This window comes from Dermochelys coriacea, chromosome 2 (assembly GCF_009764565.3).
Source record: "Dermochelys coriacea isolate rDerCor1 chromosome 2, rDerCor1.pri.v4, whole genome shotgun sequence".
Lineage (NCBI taxonomy): Eukaryota > Metazoa > Chordata > Testudines > Dermochelyidae > Dermochelys > Dermochelys coriacea.
Genome location: NC_050069.1, coordinates 253,922,415 through 253,949,926, shown reverse-complemented (window position 1 = coordinate 253,949,926; position 27,512 = coordinate 253,922,415). Strand labels below are relative to the sequence as shown.

Here is a 27,512-nt window from a genome sequence, read left to right as displayed (position 1 = left end):
GAGTAGTATCCATAAGCATAAGTATCATTAAAGTGCTGTTATAGTCAATAAAATGTGTAATTGGTGTTGGGAGTTTCCACATTATATTTTACTCAGTGTCTTCCAGATCAAATAGACCATGTTTATTATCATTTCATAGGGAAAAAAATTTCTGGGTCAGACACTCAGCTTACAGAAGATGAAGTGTTCGTGGGGTCCAGATTTCAAGAGGGATGGGGTCAGAAGGATGGGCCCCTGCTGGAGAAAGTCCTTGTATGAGGAAGCTGAGTCCTCAGTACACACAGATGAGGTTCATAAATCAAGCCTGCCTCAGCCAGACTCTGGCTACAAGAATCAAAAGGCACTGACCCTTGTCAGAACCCACTATATCAAGGAAAGGAGGGACGGTATCAACTGGCTCCCTGCACCCATGACACAGAAAACTTACCCAGGGCCAAGACATTAGGGTCCAGGTGTGTGGTGCAGAATCTGGGAACCTGGGAGTTTTACAGCTGGACGTGAAGAGGCTGATTGAAGGAGGCTAAGGGGCAGGTGAGTAGTTGGTTGAAGGCCTGCTGGTGCAAGGACCACTCCTCTGACAAAGTCATTTCTGGCACAGCCAGTCCATTGGAAGATTCAGAGAGCTGGGTACATGCAGGGCTTTAAAGGACCCAAGAGGAAGAGGACATTGGATTCTCCCTGGAATGGAACATTCTTGTCCTGTCTTGATGATTCAAGTTGGCCACCGTGGTTGTGTTGTCCAAGATGATCAGGATTTGGCTGAGGAAGGAACTGGAGAGACAATCTCCAACAGCTTTGAGCTCCAGGGAGTTGCTGTGGCACTTTGTTTCCAATGGCCTGACTCTGATGAGTTGTTAGATGCCAGAGGTCTTGAAGTAAAGCAAGGCCTGTCCAGCCTTCACTTGCCGAAGGAAATGAATTAGGCCTTCTCTGTCGAGAGGGAAGAGAACAAGTCTTGTCAGAAAAGCTAAGAATGGAACCTGGCCTGCAGCAAAGCCATGCATGATCAGACACAGTTGCTCCATGTTGGGATGTGTCTCCTGACCTCCTCTCCACTTAGCACACGTTGCTGCTGAGAACCTTGAGAGCTCTTCAGCCAAGCAGTCGCTCAGCTGAGTGTAGGGGGCCATTGTCAAGCTGTTTTGGAGAGAAGTCGCTGGGCTGCTGGCCTCCTGCCTGGAAGGAAGGGCAAGCTGGAGATGAACCACCCCATGAGGGCTAGAGAATTTGGTTCCAGAGCAGGAGGGAGGTTGCTGCTCAGAAGGAGGCAGCTCAACGTTCAGGTTCAGCCTGAGCAGAAGGGAAGGGGATGCCACCTGGAGAACAGCCGATCAGGAGAAGGGAACAGCTCACCAGGAGGCAGTTGAACAGCTGAGAGAAGATGTCACCTTAGGCAACTGTGTGATATGCCTATAAGATAGGGCCAGTCCTGGCACCAAACACCCATGAATCCAGTCAAAATGGGAGCCACATGGGCTCAGAAACTGGACACTCAAGTTTGGTGGAACACTTGAAAATGTAGGGCTTAGGCCTTAACCACTAGATCCCTCCATAACACAAACACTGTCTGTCTGTGTTGTCTCTGTGCATGGCTGTCTATCTGTCTGATTCAGAGCATAGTGCTGGTCCAAGGGAGATGTTTAGAATGTGAACCAATTCTGCTGCAGTTTGCAGAGCTGTGTGGTAGACGATGAATGATGTTCTGTTGAGAGCTTTCATTTACTCTTAATTGTTTCATATTGATTTCACATGCCTGGAGAACTCTCGAACAGAATATCTTCCCCTTGAGTGAAAATCTCAATGAATATATATCTGCACCAAAAAAATCCTCTTCTCCCATTCCACTTGAACTGCAGAGTGAGTTCTTAAAATGCATCAATTCAACTGTAATCTTCTGTTGCTTTGTCTGAGGTGAAAACACTATTACAGCATCTAGACTTAGAAGGCTAGATCCTCAGCTGGTATAAATCCACTTAGTCCTTTTGATTTCGGTGGACGCCAGTTTATACCACCTCTTGATTTGGGCCAAAGGTGTTTTTTTTTCCTCTCAGATAATAGAGCCCATAATAATTCTTTGGATCTGAAGCATGTTTCAGAAATATTGCAAGGTAACTACTACATTTTAGCTGTGCATCTCTCATCATAGACTTCAGAGGGGACAGCGTGTCTATAAGGAAAATATTTGTTTTAAAAATATTAGGGGCATGGGTAAACTGTTGAGTTGTCCATGAATAACTCTGGAGGGTTTGTGTGGTTTTTGTCCTTATTCTTTCAGAAACCTTTGAGCTGGAGGTAAATGAAAATGTGCAGCTGGCTGTAAATGATAGGCAAATGCCTAATGTGGAGTACATGGAAATCAAGATAGATGATTACAGTAAGTATCTCTTTTCGCCTTCTGCTATTATTGTTGTGAAATGGCACAGTCATCTCGACTGGATTGGCAGGAGGAAAAATTATTGTGGCTGTCAGTGACATCGTCCAGTGTGGGAAGCACTTAGTTGGGAAATGCTACATAGAAGGAAGTTATTCTGGAGACAGGAATTGATGAGGATGGAGGAGACAGAAAGAGAAAAGGATAAAAATTAGCTTCTATGTAAAAAAAGTAATTGACACTGGGAGATGACATGATGTGGATCAGCTGTCCATTACAGGGTGTGTTTGCTGTAACATGATTGGTTTATTAGTTACAATATTCCATTTCAAACCTATTGTATGTGCTTACTAGCTACAACTGTGGCAGTCTCTCAGTACAGAGCAGTAAATTGCAGTGAATCAAGCAGCAATTACCGATCAGGAGACATACATGTAAGAGATTTTCAGTCTCAGTGATTTAAAATTTTTCATGAAACCCATGTAATTTGATAGAGGTTGGAAAAAACAGCTGTACAAGAAAAGGAAAGACCCAAATCTTATTTGCAGCAGAGAAGAATGACACTTGGAGCAGTTTAAAAATGCAGCTAGTTCTTTTTTGTGCCACTCCTTAATTAAATATTCTCTCCACATCTATGTGCAAAAGAGGTGAGACTAAAGAAAGGGGATGGGGACAGAGATACAAACAAATAAACCTAATATAGACAAAGTTAGGGCCAAATAATTCAGATATTTTCCACCAGCCTCCTTAGCTGCACCTGCAACATTTTTAAGAGCGTCTGTTTTGTTATATGGAAACTCCACATTTGAAATCCCAAAATATGTAATGGCTCCCAGAGTTTCTAATTTCTGCATGGCATTTGTGTGGCTATACTTGACAATTTGGAAGCAGTTAAGGAAACAGGGTGAAAACATGTTCCTTGATATTTTCCCTATGATGGGATTGGTCATAGTAGAGATTTCCTTCAAATGCAGAGTACTGTAATAGAAAACATCCATTCAGATACAACATAGAATGACACTTACACGGAAAGGAATGAGAGATACTGTGTTACTGCATAATCTGGACCAGTGAGTGGTGTTATAAAATATGAGGCCAAAAGCCGAGTGACTGTAGCTGTTTGAACGGTGCAGTAATTACCTAAAATGCTCTGCCTCAATCATTGATATTATGAAGAGAAATTGATGCACAGAAATAAGGAAAACAGAGCTGTGCATTTCCTGAACATTTCCGGGCAAAGATAGAACATCAGTGACAGCCTATCATAGACAACTCTATCCAGACCACATGAGCCATTTCATAATTATATTTTGAATTGACTATAAATAACTCAAGAACTGTTGCTAACATTATTAACTGCAATTGTTGGTGAAAATATCTTCTGCTGATCTTAACTAGCCTGTTTTTTGTGTGTAATAAATATAAGCTGGCTGTATTTTTTTATGTGCCTTCACCATGTATCCAAGGTCTACCCTAAAGGCGTCACAGTAACTGGAGTACTGTGTGCCATGTTTTATGTATATTTAAAGTCAAATGGCTGTCTCTCTGACTATCCCTGGGCCATCGATCCAATTTGCAGTCCATTAGCATTCAGATGAAATAAGTAATTAGACTGAGTCTCACAAAATGATTGCAAAACAAACCACTTAAACCTAGTGCTTAATCTGTATATTAAATCTATTGAAAATCTGCTAATACTGATTTAATTGCCATGCCTTTGGTAATCTGGATTATAGTTAATATTTTAAAAACAAATGCAGTCTCATTAATGCAGAAAGCATTTGTGTGGGAGCACTTTCATATACCGGTTGGTGGTCAAGAAGAGCATCTCAGAGAACTTAAATGAAGTTTTAGGGGGTACCTTAGCACAACTGGGGCCTAACTCAGATTTCACAGATTTTATACCAGTGTAACTCTGTCAAATTGGAGTTACTCCTGATTTGTATTAGTGAGATCAAAATCAGGCCCCTGGAATTTAGGATTAAGAGGCAAGTCCATCCCCTAACTGTCTTGAAGCCCCTAACGCAGAAAAATTCTGCCTGTCACATCAACAACCATGTTTTAATTGGGAATTGTACCTTACATTCCTTTTGTCTTAAAATATTGTTACCCTCCCTTTCTCTGCCTCCCCAAAATATTGATTTTTGGCAGTGTCACTCATCCAGCTGCCTAAAGGGAAAATAATAGTTATTGCCAGATGTTAATTGCCTGTTGTGTAAGTGATGCATGACTAAATAGCTCACTCTAGATTTAAATTTCTTGTCACCTCAGCTATTACGGTCCGGATCTTATCCTTGATTACGTCTGTGTTTTTAAGGTTTTATTTACCAGAGAATCTTATTAAATGCTGTTTTATTTCTGTTGATAATGGCCACAGCATTGTAAAAATCTGTGAAAGTTATCTCAACATTCCCATATTAAATCCTTCTTGTTGTTTGTTACTTTTGCCTAGAATTGCCAATGCAAATCTTAAAGCCAGCAACCTTTGCGGACACCATACACTATCCTTTGCTACTGGTTGTGTAAGTTTTCTTATTTTTATTTGTAATCTGTAATTCTTATTTTTATTTGTAAAAGTAGCCAAGATCAGAGCCACGGTGGGCTAGGTGCTATACAAACAGAGGATAAAAGATGATCCATGCACTGAAGAATTTACAATCTAAGGCCCCTATTCTGTAAAGAATTACAGTCAATCTTAATTATACACATTCTGCGTATTGCCACTGATTTAAGGGAAAACATACTGCATTGTTAAGAGATCTCTTACACCTAGCCAAGTGCAATATAGGGTACCAGCCACACACAATACTCATTTTTGCTATGCCAACTTCTTTAGACTGAGGTTGTGTCTACAAAGCAAGTAGGATTTCACAGCAGCACGTCTCAGAGCCCAGGTCTACAGACTTTGCTACAGCCCTAAAAATAGCTGGGAAGACATTCAGGCTCCATCTGTAGCTATATTTAGTGCATAGCATGAGCCCAAGTCTGTAGACCCAGGCTCTGAGACTTGCTGCCATGGAGTCCAACTTGCTGTGTACACGTACCCTAAAGACCTTCATAGTTAAAGCTAGAGTGATAGCAGACCCAAACCCATTGGTATCATGCTATTTCAGGATGATAAAGGAGATGTCTTCAAAAGGAGGGCTGCCTACGAAAGAACTGGTCAAACAAAAAAAATCAGCCATTTTTTTTAAATTCACATCCTGCTCCCTTTTGGGTAAAGCTCAAGGGACAAGCTATAGAGTTTCCAATCTGCTACAGGAATGTGGAACTTCCTTAAAGATCTTTTAGATTTTTAGAAATAGATTTTTCACTGGACAATTTGTGTCATCTCTTCACCACAAATAACAGTGCTGGCTCCACTCCACTCTTCCAAATTGGTTATTATCTCTCTCAAACCTGACTACAAACACTGTAAATTGCCTTGGGCAAAAATGGACAAGGCCTTAATGAAAATTCACTTTAAACCTAGCAGAGAATTGTGAAATCAGCTTTTCTCAATACTGCAACTATTACAAAGGATCATTTTTATTTAACTTGAACCCACGGCACACAACTCCTTCCCAGGGCTCCTCAATCAGGTAATATCTGGGGATTTCTTAGCAGGACTGGGTGAGCCCACTCACATTAGAATACTACATTAGGGGATGCATTGTCTTCCTGTTAAACTGTGGCAGTCACTGTTGGGGAATAGTGGACATGTTTACTTTTTAATGGGCTATTATAGCCTCTGCAAAAGCTTAAACCTATATGACAGGTTTCAGAGTAGCAGCCGTGTTAGTCTGTATTCGCAAAAAGAAAAGGAGTACTTGTGGCACCTTAGAGACTAACAAATTTATTAGAGCATAAGCTTTCGTGAGCTACAGCTCACTTCACTGCATCCGATGAAGTGAGCTGTAGCTCACGAAAGCTTATGCTCTAATAAATTTGTTAGTCTCTAAGGTGCCACAAGTACTCCTTTTCTTAAACCTATAGTTACTCTGCCATGTAGTCCTAGAAATAGCAGTGAATAACCAGCCACCTCCATTCAGATGGTGCCTTCCTCATAGCAGCACCAAACTATTAATGCTGTCTATCCCAACAATTGAACTATCCTTACAACTAGTCCACTGAGTCATTTAGGCCCAGATCTGCAAAGATTTTCAGGCACCTAACTCCCATTGATTTCAAGCATGGATGCACTTTGCTGAGAGAAAGGAGTCTGATATAGGAATGAAGGAGACAAAGATGCATTGCGAATGAATTCCAAAACACCATCCTGCAGCTTCTTTCAATGAAGGATAAAAACACTGCAATAAACAGGCTGCCACATCACAAAATTACTTCGGCAAAAACGTACTTTGTTATACAAGTGCTTGAGGAAGATTGGTACTCATCAAGCTAACGCCACTTGGTTAGGCTGCCTCTGAAAGTGGATGCTCCTGGGCCTTTGTGGAAAAAATGCAAATAACTAAAGTCATGTGCATGTTAAAAAATTGAAAGAAGTTTTCTTGTGTTTCTGGGAGCCCATAAAAGGAACTGAAGTAGGTGAAAATGCCAGTATCCCTAGTCAGTTAGAACTAACTCCACAAAATTTCCTGTCCCTTGCTCACCCTATTTCTGTGGGTACACTGTAATTTCTGCTTTGTATGGAGAGTTTGAGAAGTTTGAGACGCTCAGCTAAGCGCTGTTTGCAGTGTTTGTGTGGTCATGTGTGTTTCTTGTGATCATTTAGGACTAAGTACCCCCAAAGAGCATGTAATCTAAGGCCATGATCCTGCAAAGAGAACTGCATTGGTGGGACCCGATTTGGCGGGTGGGTGGAAGAAGTCTGATTACACAGTTCTTTTCCAGGACCAGGATTTCCCTGAGAGAGAGCCCTGTTCGTCTGATCACCCTGACTACCCACTGCAACCAGAGCTGAACTGTTATTAAAATCAACTGTTTTATCATCAGTTTGTTTTTTAGTTTGCTTTTCCCTTGTATCTATTTTAAGCAATAGTGACATCAAGTGATTGACAGTTACATCTGTAGCCGCTATCCAACACTCTTGCAGGAGAGGGGAGGTTTGTGATGGGTGACAGGAGTCTAATGAGTCAATAGGTTTTCCTCCCTAAATTTCCTACGATGCTCCCAGGCTAGGCCCTCCCAGTTAACCTCCACCAGCAACCCCACAAGAGTTCAGCCCCTACAGACTGGAGGGATGAGAGAGAAAGAAAGAAATATAGATTGGGGCCAGCTCCTCAAGTGGTGTATAATGACATAACTCCATTAACTTCAGTGGAGCTATGCCACTTTGGCCAAGATGAGATCTGGCCCATTTATGTGTATGCTTCCTAGTTTCACAAAATGCTCCAATATCCTGGTGGTGGTTGCCATATGAGAATCTAGATAGATAGCTGAGAAAACCTTCCTGCAGCTTCCTCGCCTGCCTCAAAACCCATCCCACACGCCAGTCCTCCCTGCGGCAGTGCTGTATGAAGACAGAGATCATGGCTTTCTCGTTAAAATCGATGTCACCTTATAACGCATGTAGCATTGGTGCAAGCTGCTCTGCAAACTCACCTTTAAAAAGAGAGACTATGTTGTCACTTTTAAAAGAGATTATGTAGCATGAAAGGTCTCTAGTCTTGGGCAGCCTTGATATTGTTTCATTGAGCATGAGTAAGATGCATTCGGTTTGTCTCTGTTTTTGTTTCAGTGACGGAACACCTGGTAGCCAGAGTGTAACAGAAAAGTTTGAAGTGAATTGGGAAAGCGTGCTGGTCAGCTCCCACAATGCAATTGTGATGAAGTTTGATGGCCGGGGCAGTGGATTCCAAGGCACTAAGTTGTTACATGAAGTTAAAAGAAAATTGGCCCTTTTGGAGGAGAAGGATCAGTTGGAAGCTGTCCGGTGAATGACACTGTCCTTATAAAAATTAATTGCATTTATAATTGAAATGTATTCTCAAAGGCTCTGCAGCTGTATCTGGACACTAGAAAATACTCTAAGGCCCTGATCCTGCAAAGAGAACTGCATTGGTGGGACCTCACTAAAGTCAACAGGGATCTGTGAGGGAGGGGTAGGAAAAGTCTGCTTACACAGTTCTCTTCCAGGATCAGGGTCTCCCTGAGAGGGAGCCCTGTTCATCTGATCACCCTGCCCAGGTGCTGCAAGCAGAGCTGAACTGTTGTTAAAGTCAATTGTTTTATCCTTCTAGGTACCATCAGTATTCCTATTTGAATACTGTTGTGTAAACAATTGAAGAAATGTGATAAATTGAAATTACAAATACACACCTGTATATTTCAATATGGGGAGTAAAATGCCAGCTAAATAACAATTCCATTTATAAGCCAAAAAACTTTTTCTGATGTTAACATCAATAAGAACAGAGCTGAAGGTCTTACCTTTTAAAAGTTGAAGGGTCTGCTTTAAAATATTTGGGGGAAGGAGAGGAGGAGGAGTATTTTTTTTAAAATGGTTGGGTTTGGTTGAAGGCTCATTCAGTTGTTAAGAGAAGGAACTGTTGGAGTCCTGTGAGATTTTCCACAGAGGTGTTGGAAAACCATCAGAGTAATGCATGCCATGTGACTACAGCGATAGCCTAATATATAGGAATGGTGGTTCCATGTCATTATGAAGCTAGTTTGGTTGATAAAAATATATACTTGCTCTCTAAGGAAGTGGCACGTATATGGATGATGCTAATGTTTGTTATAATAAATAAACAAACAGCCTTTATTAAGGCTAATAATTTGGCATCAAAATGGTGCATTAAGATGTTTAAGGACTTATGGAAAGATTATTTAAATTAACATTCCGGGTACTGTATTAAAGATGACTATGAATGTTTCTGAAAAACATACAAACAATTTTCATACATTTTTAGTCTCACAAATAACTTACAATGATGTATTTGCTTATAATTACTTATTTGCTGCACAGGTAGAGACTTTGGCTAATTTAAATATTTAAACATTGTTAAATGAAGCTATCTGCCCCCTGCTTATGTTCAAGTCCCATCCACTTACTTTACGGGGGGGAAATCCCCTACTGCTAGTACTGTAGCGCCACTACAGATACAGAAGAGTTAGCTAGATTCTGTGCTTCCCCATCCATCAGCAATGTTCTCATTTCAGATTCTGTGCCACTGGAGATAAATAAGGGAAGGGGCAGAAAGAATACCGTTTGATTTTCCATGCCTGGATTAATTTTGCAGTGCTGGCAGTTGGGAAAAAAAAATCCACCTTCTGACTTGTAAAGTGAAGATATTTTTAATATGGAAGTCATTACAAGACAATAAATATGGGACCCTGTACTGTTTGCAGAGTTACTATTCTAAATATTTCATACCTTAAGAATGCCATTGGAACCAGGTATAAGTAAGAATTTTGTCATTGGTTCTACAGGTAAGATGTTGTGCTTCCATGATCCAATCAAAATTAATGGAAATTAGGGTGTACCTGGTACATTTTGGCTCACAGGAGGTGTGTTCTGCATGATGTACCTGGAATGTTCCATATCAGGCATGGGGTTAAAAGAGCAAGAACTAATCAAACAGAAAGCTACATGAAAGCAGTAGCCATCAGCGTGAGTTTGGATTAGCCTATATAATTCGCTTGTGGCTTGGGTAATACAACCATCCTAAACTCATGCTGATAAAATTTTCAAGCCACACAATGCCATCATGTACAGTATTCCATGTATCTAACAGTGTCCTCCTTGAACTTAACTATTTCTCATCTGTTTCATATTTTAGGATAATGTTGAAAGAACATTATATTGATAAAATGCGAGTTGCTGTATTTGGGAAGGTAACATTTTCCTGTGATCCCTACCCTCTGTTATTGTTTGCTGATGTATTTAAGCACTTGCACTTAATCTTGATTTATTGAGTGTACTTGTGGTGGTGGTTTTGTTTTTTGAGACAGGCTGCTTCTTGCTTAGAGAGTCTAAAGATGAGAGCTTTCATTATATCAGCCCATTTGAAGTGAGCTGTAGATCACGAAAGCTTATGGTCAAATACAGTTGTTAGTCTCTAAGGTGCCACTTTTGTTTTTCCATTTATCAATGTTTCCTTTGAAATTATCTTGAAAAGGAAAAACATGTATTATTTGTGAGGAAAAAATGCTGTCAGATATGAGAAGGGGATTGTTAGAAGAAATTATTATTGCTATCAGTATAGAGGTACAGTGGGTGAAAAGTGCTGAACAGATAATAGAATCCCTGTCTCAGAGATTGCTTACCAGTTCATAGCAGCCACTGAAATGCTATTAACAGGTTTGCTATTGGCACTATTTCTGAAGGGGTTGAGGAAAGGAGATGGGTTCTTGGCTTGGTACCAGTTCATTCAACCTGAGGGGAAACATACTAAGGTTGACACTATAGAATGAATGTACCATTGTAGCTTTGAAAACTCAGACCTTACACCCCAAAAAATGGGAGTTTTGCCCAAGCAGGGTCTGCTGGTTCAGGGTCTAAGTGTCATCAGTGCGAGTCCGACTGTGTGTTCTGTTTCAGGTAGATGAGACACATCCAGAATCTTTGCTGGCACTTTGGGCATTGCAGTAACCAAATTCAATACCAGTGACTGATGTTTTTTAGAGGATGTTGCAGTTTTACAGACTCTGCAACAGAGCAAGACTTTATTTCACCACACAGATACAGGGCCCAATCCTGGACACAGACACATACAGTTATATTGATGACACAAGTGGCCCTCATAGGCCAGATCATTCCTCTCCTTTGGAAGAGCACACAGGAGGGGGTTGTGGGGGAAGTTAGAATTGCCAAGAGGAGCTAGGAGACATAGGCTATGGGGCCCACTCTTGAACTTGGCAGTTCCCCAAAGATCCAGGGAAGGCTTGGCCATCTGTATGCACCCTCCTGTACCTCTGCACTATCAGGGACTCCTATGGCCACCGCTTTCCTTAGGGACCCTGACTGAGTTAACTTTCCCTCCCGTGCACTCTTCTCACCCTAGTCTGATGAGCGTCCACACCTCTTCCTGCACAGAGATCAGACTGCAGAGGTGCCTGATATCTTTACACAAGGGGGAGGGTCCCCTCCTGTGTACACATCTGCAGGCGGACACTCTCGGTTTATAACCTTTAGCCAGTGATTAGAACACTCACCCAGGATGTGGAGATGTAGGTTCAAATCCCACTTCCTCTGACAGGCGTGGAGCAAGGATTTGAATCTAGGGCTTCAGCCTCTCAGGTGAGTGCCCTAATCAGTGGGGATTTGAGGTATGCTGGAGTGGGTCTCATTCAGTCGCTCCTGCTGAAGCTGTTCCACTTTGCATGAAATACTTGGTAATCATAAGCTAGAAAGCGTGAGAATGACTGTACAGCCCAAGGGTTAGGGCATCCCCCTGGTCCATGGGAGACCCAAATTCCAGTCCCCCTTCCAATGCCTATGTAATTGTTTATGCAAGTGAACAAGTGAGCCTATGTAATTGTTTATACAAGTTTCCATAGGCGAGATTGAGAGAGACCCTCCGCAGAAAACCCCACAGTCCAGTGGTTAGGATGCCACCACCTCTGTTCTGGGTGAGGCCCGCAGGTGAGATAGGTGGGGAAACACCTAGTTTGAGGATCCTGCTTGGGCAGCAGGACTGAGGCAGATCTGCACATGCCCAGCAGCAGAAAAATGTAGGTGCCATGAGACTTTACCAGTGGCAAATTAGAGCCTGAGGGACATAGGTACCTGCAGGGTTAGGCAGCAGCTGAGCAGGGTTTGAAGATCTAAATTTTGGATTTAGGTGCCTAAATCGCTTAGTGGATCTAGGCCAAAGTTATTCAAGTGCATAAATGGTTGCAGGATCAGGACCCAGGCTTCCACTGCTTAGGTGTGCAAAACTCCCACTGAAATAAAAGGGAAGATTTGCCTGTGTAGGGCCTGCAAGAATCCGGCTTTAGAAACTGGCTAGTTTAGTAACTCTTTTGTGGGGCTGTGGCACTGGTTTAGAACCCTGGTTTAGATCCCATTCATTAGACTGTGTATGGAAAACACCACTGCCCCACATAGGTGCACACAATGCTAGCAGGTTTGTCAGAACGCACCTCACTGTGCTCCAGTGCGTCTCAAAGTAGCTACCAGCCCGTTACATTGGGAAGCAGAGTTGAATGGTTTTTAATCGAATGAACACTCTGTTCTGCTGTACCTTGGCCTGGTGGAATTTTGTGTCATCTAATGGCGGTGGGGGAGTTTGTGTGCGCTTAACACCCAGGCTAAGACGTTATCTTGTATTAGTTGGGCTCAATTTACAGCTAATCCCCACAGAGCCACAGCCATGGCTCAGGGTATGTCTGTACTGCAGTCAGGGATGTGCTGGCAGCACATGTAGACATACCCAAGCTTGCTTTGAGCTAGATAGCTAAAATGGCATTGCAGCTCCTGCAGCATGGTCCAGGTGGGGTTGTATAGCCCATGCTTCAGCCCGCGTTAGCGAGCTATCTAGATCAAAGCGAGCTCGGGTATGTCTCCACATGCTGCAGTCGTACCTCTGACTGCAGTTTAGACATACCCTCAGATTATAAGCATTCTAGGCAGGGAGCCATTTCTTTGCTGCATATCTGTACAGAGCCTAGCACTATGGGGCTGGCACCTCTAGGTGCAGTACAAATAAATATAAACAAAGAGACTGTACACTATTTGTCATAAGGTACCCACGGGGTTATTGGCCCTCAGCTGTGCCTGCCTCTATGACCCGTTAACACAGCATTACATCGCATCAGCATAGCCACGGTTCTTGGTAACACGGACTGATGTGTGAGACGATGGCTTTGGTGCCCAGCATTTCTGCATTCTCACTGACACATGTGGCTGTTTGTCTGTCTGTATTCCAGGATTACGGGGGCTACCTGAGTGCATATATTCTCCCAGCTGGTGAAGAGAATCAAGTGTTCACGTGCGGAGCCGCTCTTTCTCCATTGACAGACTTGAAATTATACGGTAAACGCCACTCCCCGGAGGCCACAAAATGCCAGCTTCCAGCCATCAGTGACATTCCCACCCTCCCCTTACTAGGTCTCCCTTCTCGTTGTTTCTTAAAACCTGGCTTCTGCCTCTCCCGGGGTCTTTGGTGTTTGTCTATTTCGAGCCAGACTGTGAACCCTTTATTCCCATTGGTGAGCAGTTTCCTTCACTTCAATGGGATGAGTCCCCTGCATAAGTAAGTAAGAGGTCCACAATATGGCCTCAGACAATAGGGTCCTTAAGGTTGGGACCCTGTGTCCTTCTGTGTCTTATACCATGCTGAGCACACATGAAATAAAGAGTAACAATGGTAATGACTGCAAAGTGCAGCCATCCACATTGCTACTGCATACCCCAGTAATTCTAGAAGCTCACCCATAACAGCATAGATAGAATCATAGGATTGGAAGGGACCTTGAAAGGTCAACTAGTTCAGTCCCCTGCGCTCGTGGCAGTACTAAGTATTATCTAGACGAGGGATCGGCAACCTTTGGCATACAGCCCATCAGGGAAATCCATTGGCAGACCGATCACGGCTCCCACTGGCCGCGGTTCACCGCTGCAGCCCAATGGGGGCTGTGGGAAGGGCGGCCAGCATGTCCCTCGGCCCACACTGCTTTCTGCAGCCCCCATTGGCCTGGAACGGTGAACCGCGGCCAGTGGGAGCTGCGATCAGCAGAACCTGCGGATGCAGCAGGTAAACAAACCAGTCCAGCCCGCCAGGGGGCTTACCCTGAACAAGCGGCACCCCTAGTTTGAGAACCACTGCTCTATGCCATTATCTAAATCATTGATGAAGCTATTAAATAGAACCGGACCCGGAACTGATCCCTGCCAGATCCCACTCATTATGCCCTTCCAGCATAACTCTGAACCACTGATAATTACTCTCTGGGAACAGTTTCCAGTTATCCATCCACCTTATAAGAGCTCCATCTAGGTTGTATTTTCCTAGTTTGTCTATGAAAAGGTCATGCAAGACAGTATCAAAAGCCTTACTAAAGTCAAGATATACCACATCTACCACTCTCCCCCATCCACAAGGCTTTTTACCCTGTCAAAGAAAGCTATTAGGTTAGTTTGACATGATTTGTTCTTGACAAATCCACGCTGAGTGTTACTTATCACCTTACAAATGGGTGATAAACAAATACATACAAATGTGTCATAATCACAACCCAGACACTTATGAATTGTTCAGTACTAGGAAGAACTAGGGCTTGAGCTCCAAACTGCTCCACCCTGTTTAACGTTATACATTCTGGCTAGATTTTAAAGCAGCCTGCGTCCGCTTGTGCATGCAAATGGACACATTTGCCTAGGTTGCAGACTCACCTTCTGATGGAGCTTTGTGAGCTTGATAAATCGTTTGGTCACATATTAAATGAAGGATTTTGAATAAGGTCTAAATAGAGACTCACCAGCCCAGTTCTGTGCATGGGCAGACTTCTGCGCCCACCCAACGACCCATTGGGGAGCTCCACAGGACCTTGTTCATGTGGAGGGCCTTGTAGAATCTGGGCTCTATTCATTGAGTGTCACACCGGCTGGGTCTACAAATTCTCACTGTTGATTGTATCAGCCCATTGGAAACTCAAACTTGAAATCTTCTTCCAAAGTCCAAATATTCCCATCATCATTTGCAAAGGACTGCTCCCACTCTGATCTAAGGCCACCTTCTAGCCTCTCCCATCAAATCACACCTCTAAGGGGAAGTTATCCCATTCCCACCCAGTAGACCTATATAGGGATTTTCCTCTCAACTGCTGGAAGGCACAGCAACCTCCTTGCCTCCCCTCCATTCTCTCCTTGGCTGGCTACTCAGTGGGACTGATACTCTCTCACTTTGCACTGGTGTAAATCAGGAGTAGCTCCATTAATCAAGGTGCTACTCCTGCATTAGGGCCCCTGCAACTTCCACTGAAGCCAATGAGAACATTCCGATTGACTTCAACTGGAGTTGGATCGGCCATTAGGTGAAAGCAGAACAGAATTATATAACTTGTAGCTCCCAGTGTATTTCAGTTGCATTCAGAAGTCAATAGCAGAGCGCCCCTGTGACTAATGCAATACCTCTCTATATACATTGATGGCGAAGGGCCATGTAGCACAGTGGATCATGTGGTAGCTGTATGTTGCAAAGCTTTGGCATTACAAATGTGTTTTGACTATTCTTTTATTAGAATTAAGTTTTCTCTGTCAACGTTATTATAGACAGAGTCATTCATTCTGACCAGGTTTCTAAAACAAAACAAAAATGAGAGTCTTGTTAAGTCTACAATTCTCATTTAATGAAAGCTGAGTCAGGAAATGTGGCTTTTATTTTTGGAATGGACTGCACTGGAGTGAAAACCGACCAATATGTTCTCTTTATTTCTTTTCAAGCTTCTGCCTTTTCTGAAAGGTATTTGGGACTACATGGCATTGATAACAGAGCATATGAGGTAACTGCATGGAGTTGAGCACAGAGCTTTGAGCCAGTGTGCGCACTTTCATGACAAAATGTAAACCTTTCTTTAACTTTTTAACCCTGTCTTCTTATGTACAATTTGGGAGAGGAGGGAAATACCAAAACCAGTGCCTGCAAGTAATAAAAAGGTCTTTGTTGGAAAGTTATTTTGGCTTTAAGCCTACAGACTGACTAGCTGTTTTGGTTTCCTTGAATTTGACGAAGTAATTCATAGCCTTGTCATTCATTAATCCTCAGGCTACCCCTCTAAAGTAGGTAGATATTATAAGCCCCATTTTACAGGTGGGAAATCTGAGGCAGAGAGGTTGAGTGACTTGTCCATGGCCACAGGATGAAACAGTGTAAAAGCCATGATTAGAACTCTGTTCTGGTGCTCAGCCCATTAGATCATGCCTTTTAAGCTACCGTCCATTTAAAGTCCCTTTAACATTTCAGCCCAGGACGAGCTGCTGATGGTGGTAAGCACAAAATGGGTATTTCAGAATTCTGAAGCTTGAGTTGGTGGTAAGCAGAACTCTGGGCTTGGGTCGAGCAGGGTTTAAAATGAAGATAGCTCATTAATTAGGGTGTTATTGTTCAGGGTGAGAGGGAGGCTCAATGGGTGTGAATGTTTCAGTTATTCTGAAGAAACTAGAAAAGAGTAGCTACATGGAGGGAAAGGGTCACTGGGCTGTGTCTGTAAAGTGCGGAAAAATTGGTGCTAACCCTGCACACAGCCTGATGAAATGGATTTTGCACAGGCATTCACCACTGGGTTTTGAAGTAATTGCCCACTTCACAACAAAGAAAAATCAACCAGAGCCCCTGTGCGCCTCCTTAAGAGGTAGGGCTCGTGGGTAGGTGATCCATATAGTGAATTCACTGGCCTTCTGAAATTTCACAAGCATAGTTAGGCCATGGTAGATTTTTTTTTTCTAGAAATTTGAAGGCAAATGAATCAAAGTGAAAGGGGTTCCAAAGCAATCAGTGTTCTCATTTGGATGTAGTGCGAAATAGCTTGGCTGTATGTTTCAGAAGGTTGGTGTGGGTAAGTACTGGTACTTTTGACTAGCTTGGGGAGGGAACTATTTAACTGTTAAACGCCATTGACTGTATCTGTGGAACATCACAGTGTTCTAAGTGTGGCCTGCTGTGCCAGACACTGATGTAACGTGTGCTTCCTAAACACACAACTGGGCGATGTACTCTCTAGGAATCAAGGAGCACAAGACTGCCATTTCCTGAGCCATGAAACTGTGATGTGGAATTTAAAAAGGCCACTGATGCAGACTTTATAAACCATATTATTCTCCTGGAGGCAATGTTATAACGGACGGAGCAGCATGCGGGGAACTAGATGAGAATCAAGAGTCTGTGTGGAAGGATGTTCCCTGCTGGGTTTTTTTTTCACCTGTGTATGCTTACATTCAGGTTTCCATTTGTTTCTTCCCTCCCCCATGTCTGCTTGATAACTCTGTTTACTGCTTAAATACAAATTAAAGCAAACACACATTCCTTTGTTTAGGACAGATTTGTTTGCTGACTTCTGCCTGGTTAGGGTAATGGGGAAGATGTGCTAATAACATCAGAATCTTATATGAAAACTCATAACTTGCTTGTCAACATTGTCATGGTGAAATATATATAGCAATCTAAGCTATAATTAAGTTATGATACCTCACAAAGCATACTTTGTACAAAGATTATTACAATAGTGTGTAGGATGTGAGTGCAGGGGTGCATCCATCACACCCACCATCTACAGTTGGGGCAGGATTGTTCATGAAGGGCAGGAAAAGGTTAGACAAATAGACAGCAAAGTTCCTCCTCCATTCTGCTGCTGTAATGATTCAAGCCGCCAAGAGGAAGAGGTTGCAATTATATCAGCTTGTTATTCTGGTGATCAAATATAAAACAGAGTTAAGTGCTACTTTGCTATGTATACAGAAATCACTCATTTATGGCATGATGCTTAATCTTACCTGCAGCTTTTATCTTCACAGATCACCAAATTAGCACACAGAGTCTCATTACTGAAAGATCAAAAGTTTTTGATCATTCATGCCACAGCTGATGGTAAGTGAACTCACTATTTTAGTACGATACATCGCGTAGTTTATGAGACTCTGATTTTTTTCTTAATTAAATTTGTCACTTTTATGCATTTATTGATACTAATCTGATTTTACAGAAAAAATCCATTTCCAGCATACTGCAGACCTTATTACACACCTAATTAGGGCAAAGGCTAATTACAGCTTGCAGGTACAGTATATATATGTTTCCATTTTACATACTTAAACAGTCACGTTGCACTTTGAACAGAAAACAGATGTTATGAAATAAGCTTTAGAAAGTCCTCACTGTATATACAATACAATATAAAAATACAAATAGAACAGTAATTCTAAGTTATATGTATAATATATAGTTCCTTTCTCACACGCACACACACACACATTATATCATTATTTAGATTTGGCCCAATCCTGCAGTTGTTAGAGCTCCATTCATATGTTCTTAGGCTGGGATTTTCAAAGGAATTTGGTATTCAACTCCTGCTGACTTTCAGTGAGAACTAGGAGCCCAGCTTCATATTCTCCTTTGAAAATTACAGCTTTAGAAGTCTGTTATAATCAACAGGCATTCATATAACATGTACAAAAGTTGCCTGTTAGATCTGAATTAAAAGCATAGTTGAGATTATGTAGGACATTTCCTTTAGAGGGTTATCAACATTCCTTCTAACAAAAAATAAATTCCCTTTTCAACAAGTTTACTTTCAACTTTTTAAGTAATGAAACTCTTTTAATTCATATTGCAAGGAGTAGATCCTAAGGCCTTGTCTACATAGGACTACACTCATTTAGTTTAACTGGAGGATACCCCTGTGTGGTCACCCTAAGGGCAGGTCTACACTACAAAGTTTTGTCAGACTAGTTATGTCGGTCAGGAATGTGAAAAAAACACCGCCACCTCCAACCGGCATAGCTATGCTGGCAACACTCCCAGTTCATGTCCTTCAAGAAGCTGGTAGTACAATGCTGACAGAAAAACTCCTTCTGTCAGCATAAGCTGCAGCTACACTAGAGGGCTCTGCTAGTATAGGTATTACCTGCAAAGCATTTGTACTGTAGCTAAGGCCTATTTAGGTTTAACTTAAACCTGATCAGAATCTACTTTTAAATTGAAATAAGAGTGTCCACACAGACGTTGGCACCAATTTAACTAAACAGGTTTAAATACAATCTGTTCGGTTAGCCAGTGCAAGACAAGCCCTAAGCGCCACACGCTAGTGTTTGTATTGATGCTGATTGGCTAGAGCTGGGCCCGAGCTGCAGAGGTCAGCTTTGGCTGGATCTCAGGTGTTCAGATCTGGGACTGCAATTCGGGCCCCTCTCTAATCTTAACGTAAAGCTACTCACGGTCTCCTTCGTTCCTTTGCAGATATACCCTGATGAAAGCCATTACTTTAACAGTGCAGCACTTGAGCAACACTTGTACAAGTCCCTTGTCAATTTCTTTGTGGACTGTTTCAAAGTTCAGGACAAACTCCCGATAGTCACACTGAAAGAGGAGGAGGAGGAGGATTAACCCTTTTGGTTCGTGCAAAGCACAAGGTTGTTCTTTATGACAATATGCAACTGAATCATTTTCCTGGAGAAAGAAATGTTATGTTGTTAGCATGTGTTTAAACAAAACTGAAAGCAGCTCGCCTGCTTTACAGACAGCAGCTCCTTCCTGAATGGAAGAACATTGAGCATGATGAACTCAGCAGAAACTGCTGTCTGACATGAATCCGTCACAGACATCACCGTCTTCTTTGCCACAAAATGACTTCTGGAGTAAAAGGCTCTCAGGAAATTGGACTTGAAGGATCACACCAAGAAACTACTTTGAGGACTAGAAGGTTAAATGGCATTTTGCATTCAAGTAATGAAGCAGTAGCAATGAAATACATCATCTCTTTTAGGGTTACCATAGTTAGCATCCCGTTGTGTCAGATAAAACTTAATAAATGGAAAAGATTATAGCACAATTATTTTAAAGGTACTGATTCATACATATTTGCCTGCTCTCCCCCATGTTTAGAAGAGTCATAACTGCTATGGGGCATACAGATTCTAATTATACCAAGTATCACTGTTACACTAATGTTTAATTAGCCTCATGTAATTAATTACTATTTTATATTGTTTTTACCTGTTCCTCTTTACATTTGATCTCATGCTCACCTTATCAGCTTCACCACTTGTCATGGATTTGAAAGAAAACATGCATTGAACTAATTAGACCAGTGTTTTTCAATTGCTAGGTCATGACCCTAGAGGGGGACACAAAAAGCAATCAGGGAAGGGGGGGCGCCAGGTGTTAAATTTTTATTACAATGTAAAGCAAAGAAAATCTTGTTCCCTCCCTCCCTGCACATGCTTACCCTTCAATTATTCTCTGTTAACCTCTCCAAGCACACACACAAATACATTATTTTGGGGCAGTTCAATGGCTTGTGTTATATGGGAGGTCAGACTCGATGATCACAGTGGTCCCTTCTGCTCTTGGGATCTATGAATTTAGGCTTAGCTTTGATATTATTTTTACTCTTCTAAAGTAAATGTAAGGGGGTTGCAAACATTTGTTACTTTGAATAAGTGGTCAGAAAAGATTGCGAACCACTGATCTACACTCTGGTAGAGGGAGTTTGTATCAGATACTTTGCTGGTCGTCTCGTGAAGCATTAAAAAAAGAAAATCAGTGTGGACAAATTTATTTCACATGCTGTCTGCAGCTTAGTTTTGATTTTGGATTCCAAGTCACTGATTATCACATTCCACTTTTAGTTATGTCTTCTGCTTGCAGGAGGTTTGTAAAATCAGAGCATCTAAAATTATACTGATCTTTGCAGGGGTGGAAAACAATGTTTAAAAACCCATGTGAAAATCGTTCAAATCTCAAAAATCATTCCTTCACTTCCAGTTACCATATCATAAAGATTTTGACTAGTGTTGCTCCTTGTAAGATATTCTGACCAAATGTACAGCCAGTATTAATATTGTATATTTCATTTTGTTGTATATAAAGGAATGTAAGTCAGTTATTTGTCAGGTCTCCAATCCAATATTAGTCTTGTGTTGAGCATGCACACTATAATCTTCCTTTGCTGATCAGGACTCTTTAGAAGTACTAGCTTGGAAATATATCAATTAATGTAATTTCTTTTCTTGTTTTGACAACTTGAATGTCAGCACAGGTTTCTACATTTTTACACAGTACTGTGGGTAAACTCACATCCTGACAGCAATGATGATGTATCCATTGTGCTCCTTAATGTGTCAAGTTTTTTTTTATTTTAATCTCTAAGCTTTGACTGTTGGTTGTAGGTAGACCATCCTGGACACGACACTGGTAAATCACAGAAGCAATCTAATTTGGTTTGGGGGGTTTTCTTTAATTTACAGTGCATTGATATTTTATGAACAGGAACTACAGTATAAATCTGCTTTACTCGGCAGTATGCCAAATAGAAAATATGAATGCTGGGTGTCCAGGTTTTACTACACTAAATGGGCTCAAAAGTCTGAAATGAACTGGGTCGGAAAAACATCAAATTTGCTCTGTCCGCAATCTTTTGTAGAAGGACATTTAGGATGAGGCATGGTAGTGTTCGTTCATCCATGAAATAAAACATTATTTTACCACCCTGCTTGCTACTTTTTGGTTTTTAGTTAAGTACTTAAATAATAGTTACCATAAGTGTGATTTCTAACTGAGTTGGAACCCAAGCCCCAGATGAACAGATGCAATATATAGCATCTCAATGTGACTGCAGAAAACCACTTACTGAGCACATCACCCTAAGGAGTGATTTCTGTTTCTGAGGAAGACATGAAGTGCTGTGTAGAATATGTTCAGTCCAAAAGAACTGGCTAAGGCAGGGGTGGGCAAACTTTTTGGCCTAAGGGCCGCAAAAGGTTTTGGAAATTGTATGGAGGGCTGGTTAGGGGATGGAGGCATGGCCTGGCCCACCACCCTCCCCTGCTTCTGGCCCTCTGATGGCCCCCCTCCCCAGGACTCCTGCCCCATCCAAACCCCCCTGTTCCCTGACAGGCCCCCCTGGGGCCCCTGCTCCATCCACCTCCCCTGTCCCTGTCCCCTGACTGCCCCTGGAACCCCTGTCCCTGATTGCTCCCTGCCGCCCCATCCAAGCCCCCCTCCTTCCTGACTGCCCCCCGGGACGCCTGTCCTATTCAACCCTCCTGTTCCCTGCCCTCTGACCACCCTGACCCTTATCTACCCCCCCCACCCCTTGACCACCACCCCCAAATTCCCCTACCCCTTTACGGCACTGCCTGGACCACCGATGGCTGGCGGTGCTACAGCTGCATTGCCCGGCTGGAGCCAGCCACCCCACCGCGCAGCACAGAGCACCAGGTCAGGCTGGGCTCTGCAGCTGCACTGCCCGGCATGAGCTTGCCGCCCCACTGCCAGAGCATTGCACCGGATGCGCAGTGAGCTAAGGCTGCGGGGAAGGGGAGAATATCAGGGGAGGGGGCAGGGGCTAGCCTCCCAGGCCAGGAGCTCAGGGGCCTGATGTGGCCTGCGGGTCGTAGGTTGCCCACCTCTGGGCTAATATAAGGGCCTCTGTTATTCAACCATCTTTTCTGGCAACTGTGCTCTTGGATGTACATTCTCTTTCTCTCCCAGAAGAGTCATGAGTGTCCTTTCTACCATATACCCCATTAACCTTGGGGCCACCCCAATTCTTGCTTGCCTGCCTGCGGCTGAACAGCAAGGACATGGGCCAGTAATCTCAACTAGGGAAGCTTGGCCAAATGGACTTTTAACATCAAGGACAGCAAGTTGCAACAAAGACCACAAAAGAATGTTTAACTCTATTGCCATCTCTCCCCTGTCTCTTCTGCTTGAAGAACGATGGTTTTCAGGTTAAAGTGAAAGGACTGGGAGTGAGAACGTGCTATTCCAACACTAATTTCCTGTGTGATTATGGGCAAATTACCTGTGGGTGAGTGTGCCTATCAGTAAAAGGGGAATGATACCTATGGCTACATGGCATTGAGCTCCTTGGTTACTAGGGAAGGGCTACATTTTCCTCACATTTTATATGTAGCCTCTGTCAAATTGGAAAAGAATCCTTTATTGTTATAAACGATGGTGTAAATTGGAGAGTTTTCTCCCATTACAAGCCTTGGTTATCTTCCCTCCCCCTAACATACACACAAATGTCACACACTACCCTCCACCTCAGGCTGCTACTTCAAGGGGAGTTGGAAATCTGCACGCCCAGAACTCATCATTCCACCACAGGATTTTTTTCCTATTATCCCTTTAAAAGCTTAGGGTCGGGTGCTTGCTCCTGGAATAAATACCTAGGGGGTGGACGGCACATTTTGCACTGGATTCTTGCTGATTGTTTAGGTCACATGGCCTAAGCTCAGAATGATGTGACATTATCTGATTCAGTGTGCTGGACCTTATCTCTGAAAGAGTGCAAAAAGCAGATTTTACAATCAACCAAGGTAATGGTGGACAAAGTCATTTTAATCTCTGCTACCAGCAATTCAGGCATCAAGAAGATTTGTCATTGCTATGGGCATAAGGAGTCCAGTTATCCAAGGTATTGCTGTAGTTACACTACAGTTTAATTAACTTTATGCAATGAATTACTATTACACTGGCTGATCGAAGTGAGCTCTTACCTTCAAATTGATGGCAGTTTTGTTTGGCTGGAACTTTTGAGCATTGCCTCTGATCAATTCCAAAAATTCAAGGACCATTCAAAGCATGGATTGAGCAGAACCCTATTGATTTTGAGGAATTAAGGGACACAGAGCCCCTGCCAGCTGGTGAGCAAACCCAAACACCTTCGTAACTGTCTATAGATCAAAAAAAAAACAACGGTTGATGGTAGCCATTAACACCTTCCAGCAAATCCCTCACTCCCCACCCTCCAGCCACCATATCTCAGCTCTATTCACTCTCCCAATATAGGTTAACTTGTTGACTCCCTGAATGACTTACCTCCCAGACAGAAAGACAAGAAATAAGAACTGGGGGGAATTGTGGCACATACAGAGCCCCCTGCCTTGGTGGGAGAGAATGGAGGACCCTGTCATGGAGGAATGGGGGAGGCATACAGACCCTTGCTAAAGGAAGAGAATGGGGGTAGGGAACATGGATACTCAGCTGTGCTGTGGCACAGGGGACCAACAGGGCAGGCGCACAGCCATTGGGAGGGGAGGGGGTGAGAATAGAGGGACACAATGAGCCCTTGGCCTGAGCAGGGTGTGGGTTTGTACAGTCTCTGAAATAGAGATAGGAACATAGTTTTTGTGAAGGGAAATCATGCCTCACCAACCTACTAGAAATCTTTGGGGATGGGGAGGTTAGCAAACATGGACAAGGGTGACCCAGTGGCTATAGGATCTGTACTGGTCAACATACTCATAAGTGAGCTGGAAAAGGGGAGTAAGTGAAATGGCAAAATTTGCAGGCGATACTAGATTACTCAGTCCAAAACTGACTGTGAAAAGTTACAAAGGGATCTCAAAAAACTAGATGACTGGGCAACAAAATGGCAAATGAAATTGAGCTTTGGCAAATGCAAAATAATGCACATTGGAAAACATAATCCCACCTATATATACAAAATAGTAGGGTCAAAATTAGCTGGTACCAGTCCAGAAAGTGATCTTGGAGTTATTACAGATAGTTCACTGAAAACGGCTGCTCAATGTGCAGCAAACATCAAAAAAAGCTGACACTGTTAGAAGCTATTAGGAAAGGGCTAGAAGATAGGACAGAAAATGGCATAATGCCACTATATAAATCCACAGTATGTCCACACCGTGACTACTGCATCCAATTCTGGTCAACCCATCCCAATAAAAAGATATATTTGCATTAGAAAAAGTACAGCGCATGGCAACAAATATAATGATGGGTATGGAACAGCTGCCATACGTGAAGAGAGTAAAAAGACTGGGCCCTTTCCGTTTTGAAATGAGACAACGAAGGGGGGATATGCTAGAGAGCTATAAAATCATGACTGGTGTGGAGAAAGTTGAGGGAACTGTTATATACGCCTTAATGTAGCACAAGAACTGTGGCGGGTGAGGGGGGGGGGGGGTCACCCAATGAAATTAATAGGCAACAGGTTTAAAGCAAACAAGAGGAAGTATTTCTCCATACAATGCACCGTCAATGTCTGGAACTCATTGCTAGGGGATGTTGTGAAGGCCAAAAGTGTAACTGAGTTCAACAATGCGTTAGATAAATTAATGGCAGACAGTTCCATCAACGGCTGTTAACCAAGATGGTCGGGGCACAACCCCATGATCTGGGTGTCCCTGACCGACATGAAATGAGCCATTCCCTGTCGTTCAGTCCCAGTGTCTAATTGCTTTGTTCTGAAGCCAAGCTACTGGGCTAGCTGGGCCATGGTCTGCTTCAGTACAGCCAGTTGTATGTAATACAAGGAACCCCTGGTGCCCAATGAGAGGCGTTGACAGAAGTAGCAACAAGTGCAACCCTCTAATATAGTGTTCACGTGTTGCTCTGTGTTCTTGAGACTCATGTTCACCTATTAGCTCCTCTCAGGCCCCCTACAACCCTTCTCCAGTGCAAACAATGCCCCTCCCCGGGGTCCGCACCGCAACCTGTTGCTAGCTAGTGGACTGGTGCACTGGGCCGGCATGTTCACTCCCTGGCTGGTGGCACGGGACACTCATTCCCCTGGTTTAGTTGAGAGGGACGCCTCATAACATCTGCTGTAGCCTCCTGCAAGGGTTTCACGGCTCTCGCGCTCTACCTACCCCTTGACTCCAGTTGTGCTAGGGAGAGGGGCCTGTTCTTGTACCCAGCCCATATGTCGTCACAATGCTTCTGTTTTGTCCAGGCATCTGGGTGCCCATTGCCCAGCTCCTGTACCTAGGTTTGTCAATTTTGGTCAGATGTATTCCTGGAGATTCCATCACAGGACATAATTTTTAATTAAAGATTAATCTTTAATTCCTGCAGACTCCGGGATAATCCTGGAGGGGTGGGAACCTTATCTGTATCCAGTAGGGCCACCTCCCTGGAACAAGGCAGATGTACCAAGGAAGGGGATGCACTTGTTGTAGAGTGCGCTAAGGTCCCCCCACACAGCAGCAGACCCTGGTGCCCCTGAGCAATGCAAGTGTGACACTGCCACAGGAGAGCCAGCACATCGCCCTGGTCCACTGGCTGGCCTGAGGCCTCTGACCCAAACAGGAACTACAAACCAAGCTGTGCAGTGCGGTGCAATGCAGCTGACAATACGAGAGGCAGGCTGGCTTAGTGGATAGAGCTCTGAAGTGGGACTCAGTCTGAAGACCGGGGGAGGGGGAGGTGGCTTCCTCACTCTGCCACTGACCTGCTGGGTGACTAAGGCCACTTCTCTATGGCTCGGTTTCCCAGCTGTAAAATGGAGCTAATGCTACTGCCCTTCTCTGTAAAGCACTTTAATAATAATAATTCAGAGATTTCAAAGCACAGCTAGACTGTACCCTCACAGCATGACAGAAATTGGCTCTGTGATGTTGGGGGAGGGGAGAGGGGTAGAAATAACAAGCGGGAGGAAGAACATGGCCTCAGTTTCCTATTTTAGTAATTGTATGGGTTTAAAACTCATTTTTCTCAACAAACATCCTCCCCCCTTTCCTGTTCACATCCCTCTTTCTGACCCGGAATACTTTCAGCCCAGCACATCAATGTGTTCTCTGGGTCCACTGCTCACCCCTCCTCGGCCTCACCACTGACAAATATGAATAAAGTTGGAAAGCATGCCCATGGCCCCCTTGCAAGGCACTGGCAATAAATAAAAACCAGGGCCAAAATCGATAAAGTGCTTCAGCAATGTCCACTTCATTCCTTGTGAGCGTCTCGTGCTTTGTATTTATTCCCTCTGTGGCTGATTTGCAAGGCCCAATGAGTCCTTTACTAGTGTAGCCCCCACAGCAGCTTGGCTGCTTCAAGAACATATTTCAATGCTTATTGGCCCCTCCCCAGTTTACTTTGCAGCCCACCAGTTTTATTTAGTTGTGTACATTTGGCTGCGTTGCTGCAGAGCAAGATTGTTCAATGAGGAGACGGGGCTGGATACAGTCTTTGGAACCATAAAGCAGCTCGTGCATTGGTCACGGACTTGATGGCTACAATGAGTCTGGCCCTTCAGTGTCCTGACAGCCACCCAGCACCAAGCACAGACTGGGACACTGCACACCAGCTGTGGATTGGTCACATTAAGGGCTCTGGATTAGCTTTCACCTGGCCCATGCTCACGCTGTGGCTACATGGTACAGCAAAGCCCCACTGACTCAGGCAGGCATTTGTTCGAAGAGCAGGGCGATTAAGAATGTCCCAGATAAACCGCGCCCCCCCGATCCTCCCGCCCAGATCCTGAATTTATCCAATACACTATTGAAAATTAGAGGAACCTGCTTCCTTATGGCACAGCTTGCCAGGCCTCGTATGCTAGGACTCATTCCTGTCACCATTCATTCAGCACTAACTGGCCTGGTCCTGATCCAGTTTCCATGCAAGTCAGGCTGGCTGTGGAGGTGAGAGTCTGGGGCACCATAGGGAGGATGTGTGAAGTCTGGTGCAGGGGTAGGGCTGGGATACCTGGGGACGAGCTGCAGAGTTGGGGGGGCCCAGGTAGGAACCGGGAAGGGAAGCGCAATGTTCCTGTGGGGCACAAAGCGCTGGGC

At 43.5% G+C, this 27,512-nt stretch overlaps 1 protein-coding gene across 7 annotated transcripts in view; it reads left to right on the top strand.

The window, feature by feature from the left end:
* Nucleotides 1-21,463, top strand: part of DPP6 (dipeptidyl peptidase like 6) — an 868,888-nt gene extending 847,425 nt beyond the window's left edge. For 6 of the 7 annotated variants that reach the window (XM_038391573.2, XM_038391575.2, XM_038391569.1 and 3 more), the window contains exons 18-26: nt 2,276-2,374; nt 4,824-4,893; nt 8,052-8,246; nt 10,096-10,150; nt 13,187-13,292; nt 15,702-15,760; nt 17,769-17,841; nt 17,957-18,030; nt 19,213-21,463. In XM_038391573.2, the coding sequence (XP_038247501.1) occupies nt 2,276-2,374; nt 4,824-4,893; nt 8,052-8,246; nt 10,096-10,150; nt 13,187-13,292; nt 15,702-15,760; nt 17,769-17,841; nt 17,957-18,030; nt 19,213-19,359 (878 nt within the window). In that variant the 3' untranslated portion in view covers nt 19,360-21,463. Of the gene's footprint in view, nt 1-2,275; nt 2,375-4,823; nt 4,894-8,051; nt 8,247-10,095; nt 10,151-13,186; nt 13,293-15,701; nt 15,761-17,768; nt 17,846-17,956; nt 18,031-19,212 lie in introns of all 7 variants that reach the window. The other variant, XM_043509658.1, reaches the window with a different exon arrangement.
* Nucleotides 21,464-27,512: the final 6,049 nt, after the last annotated feature.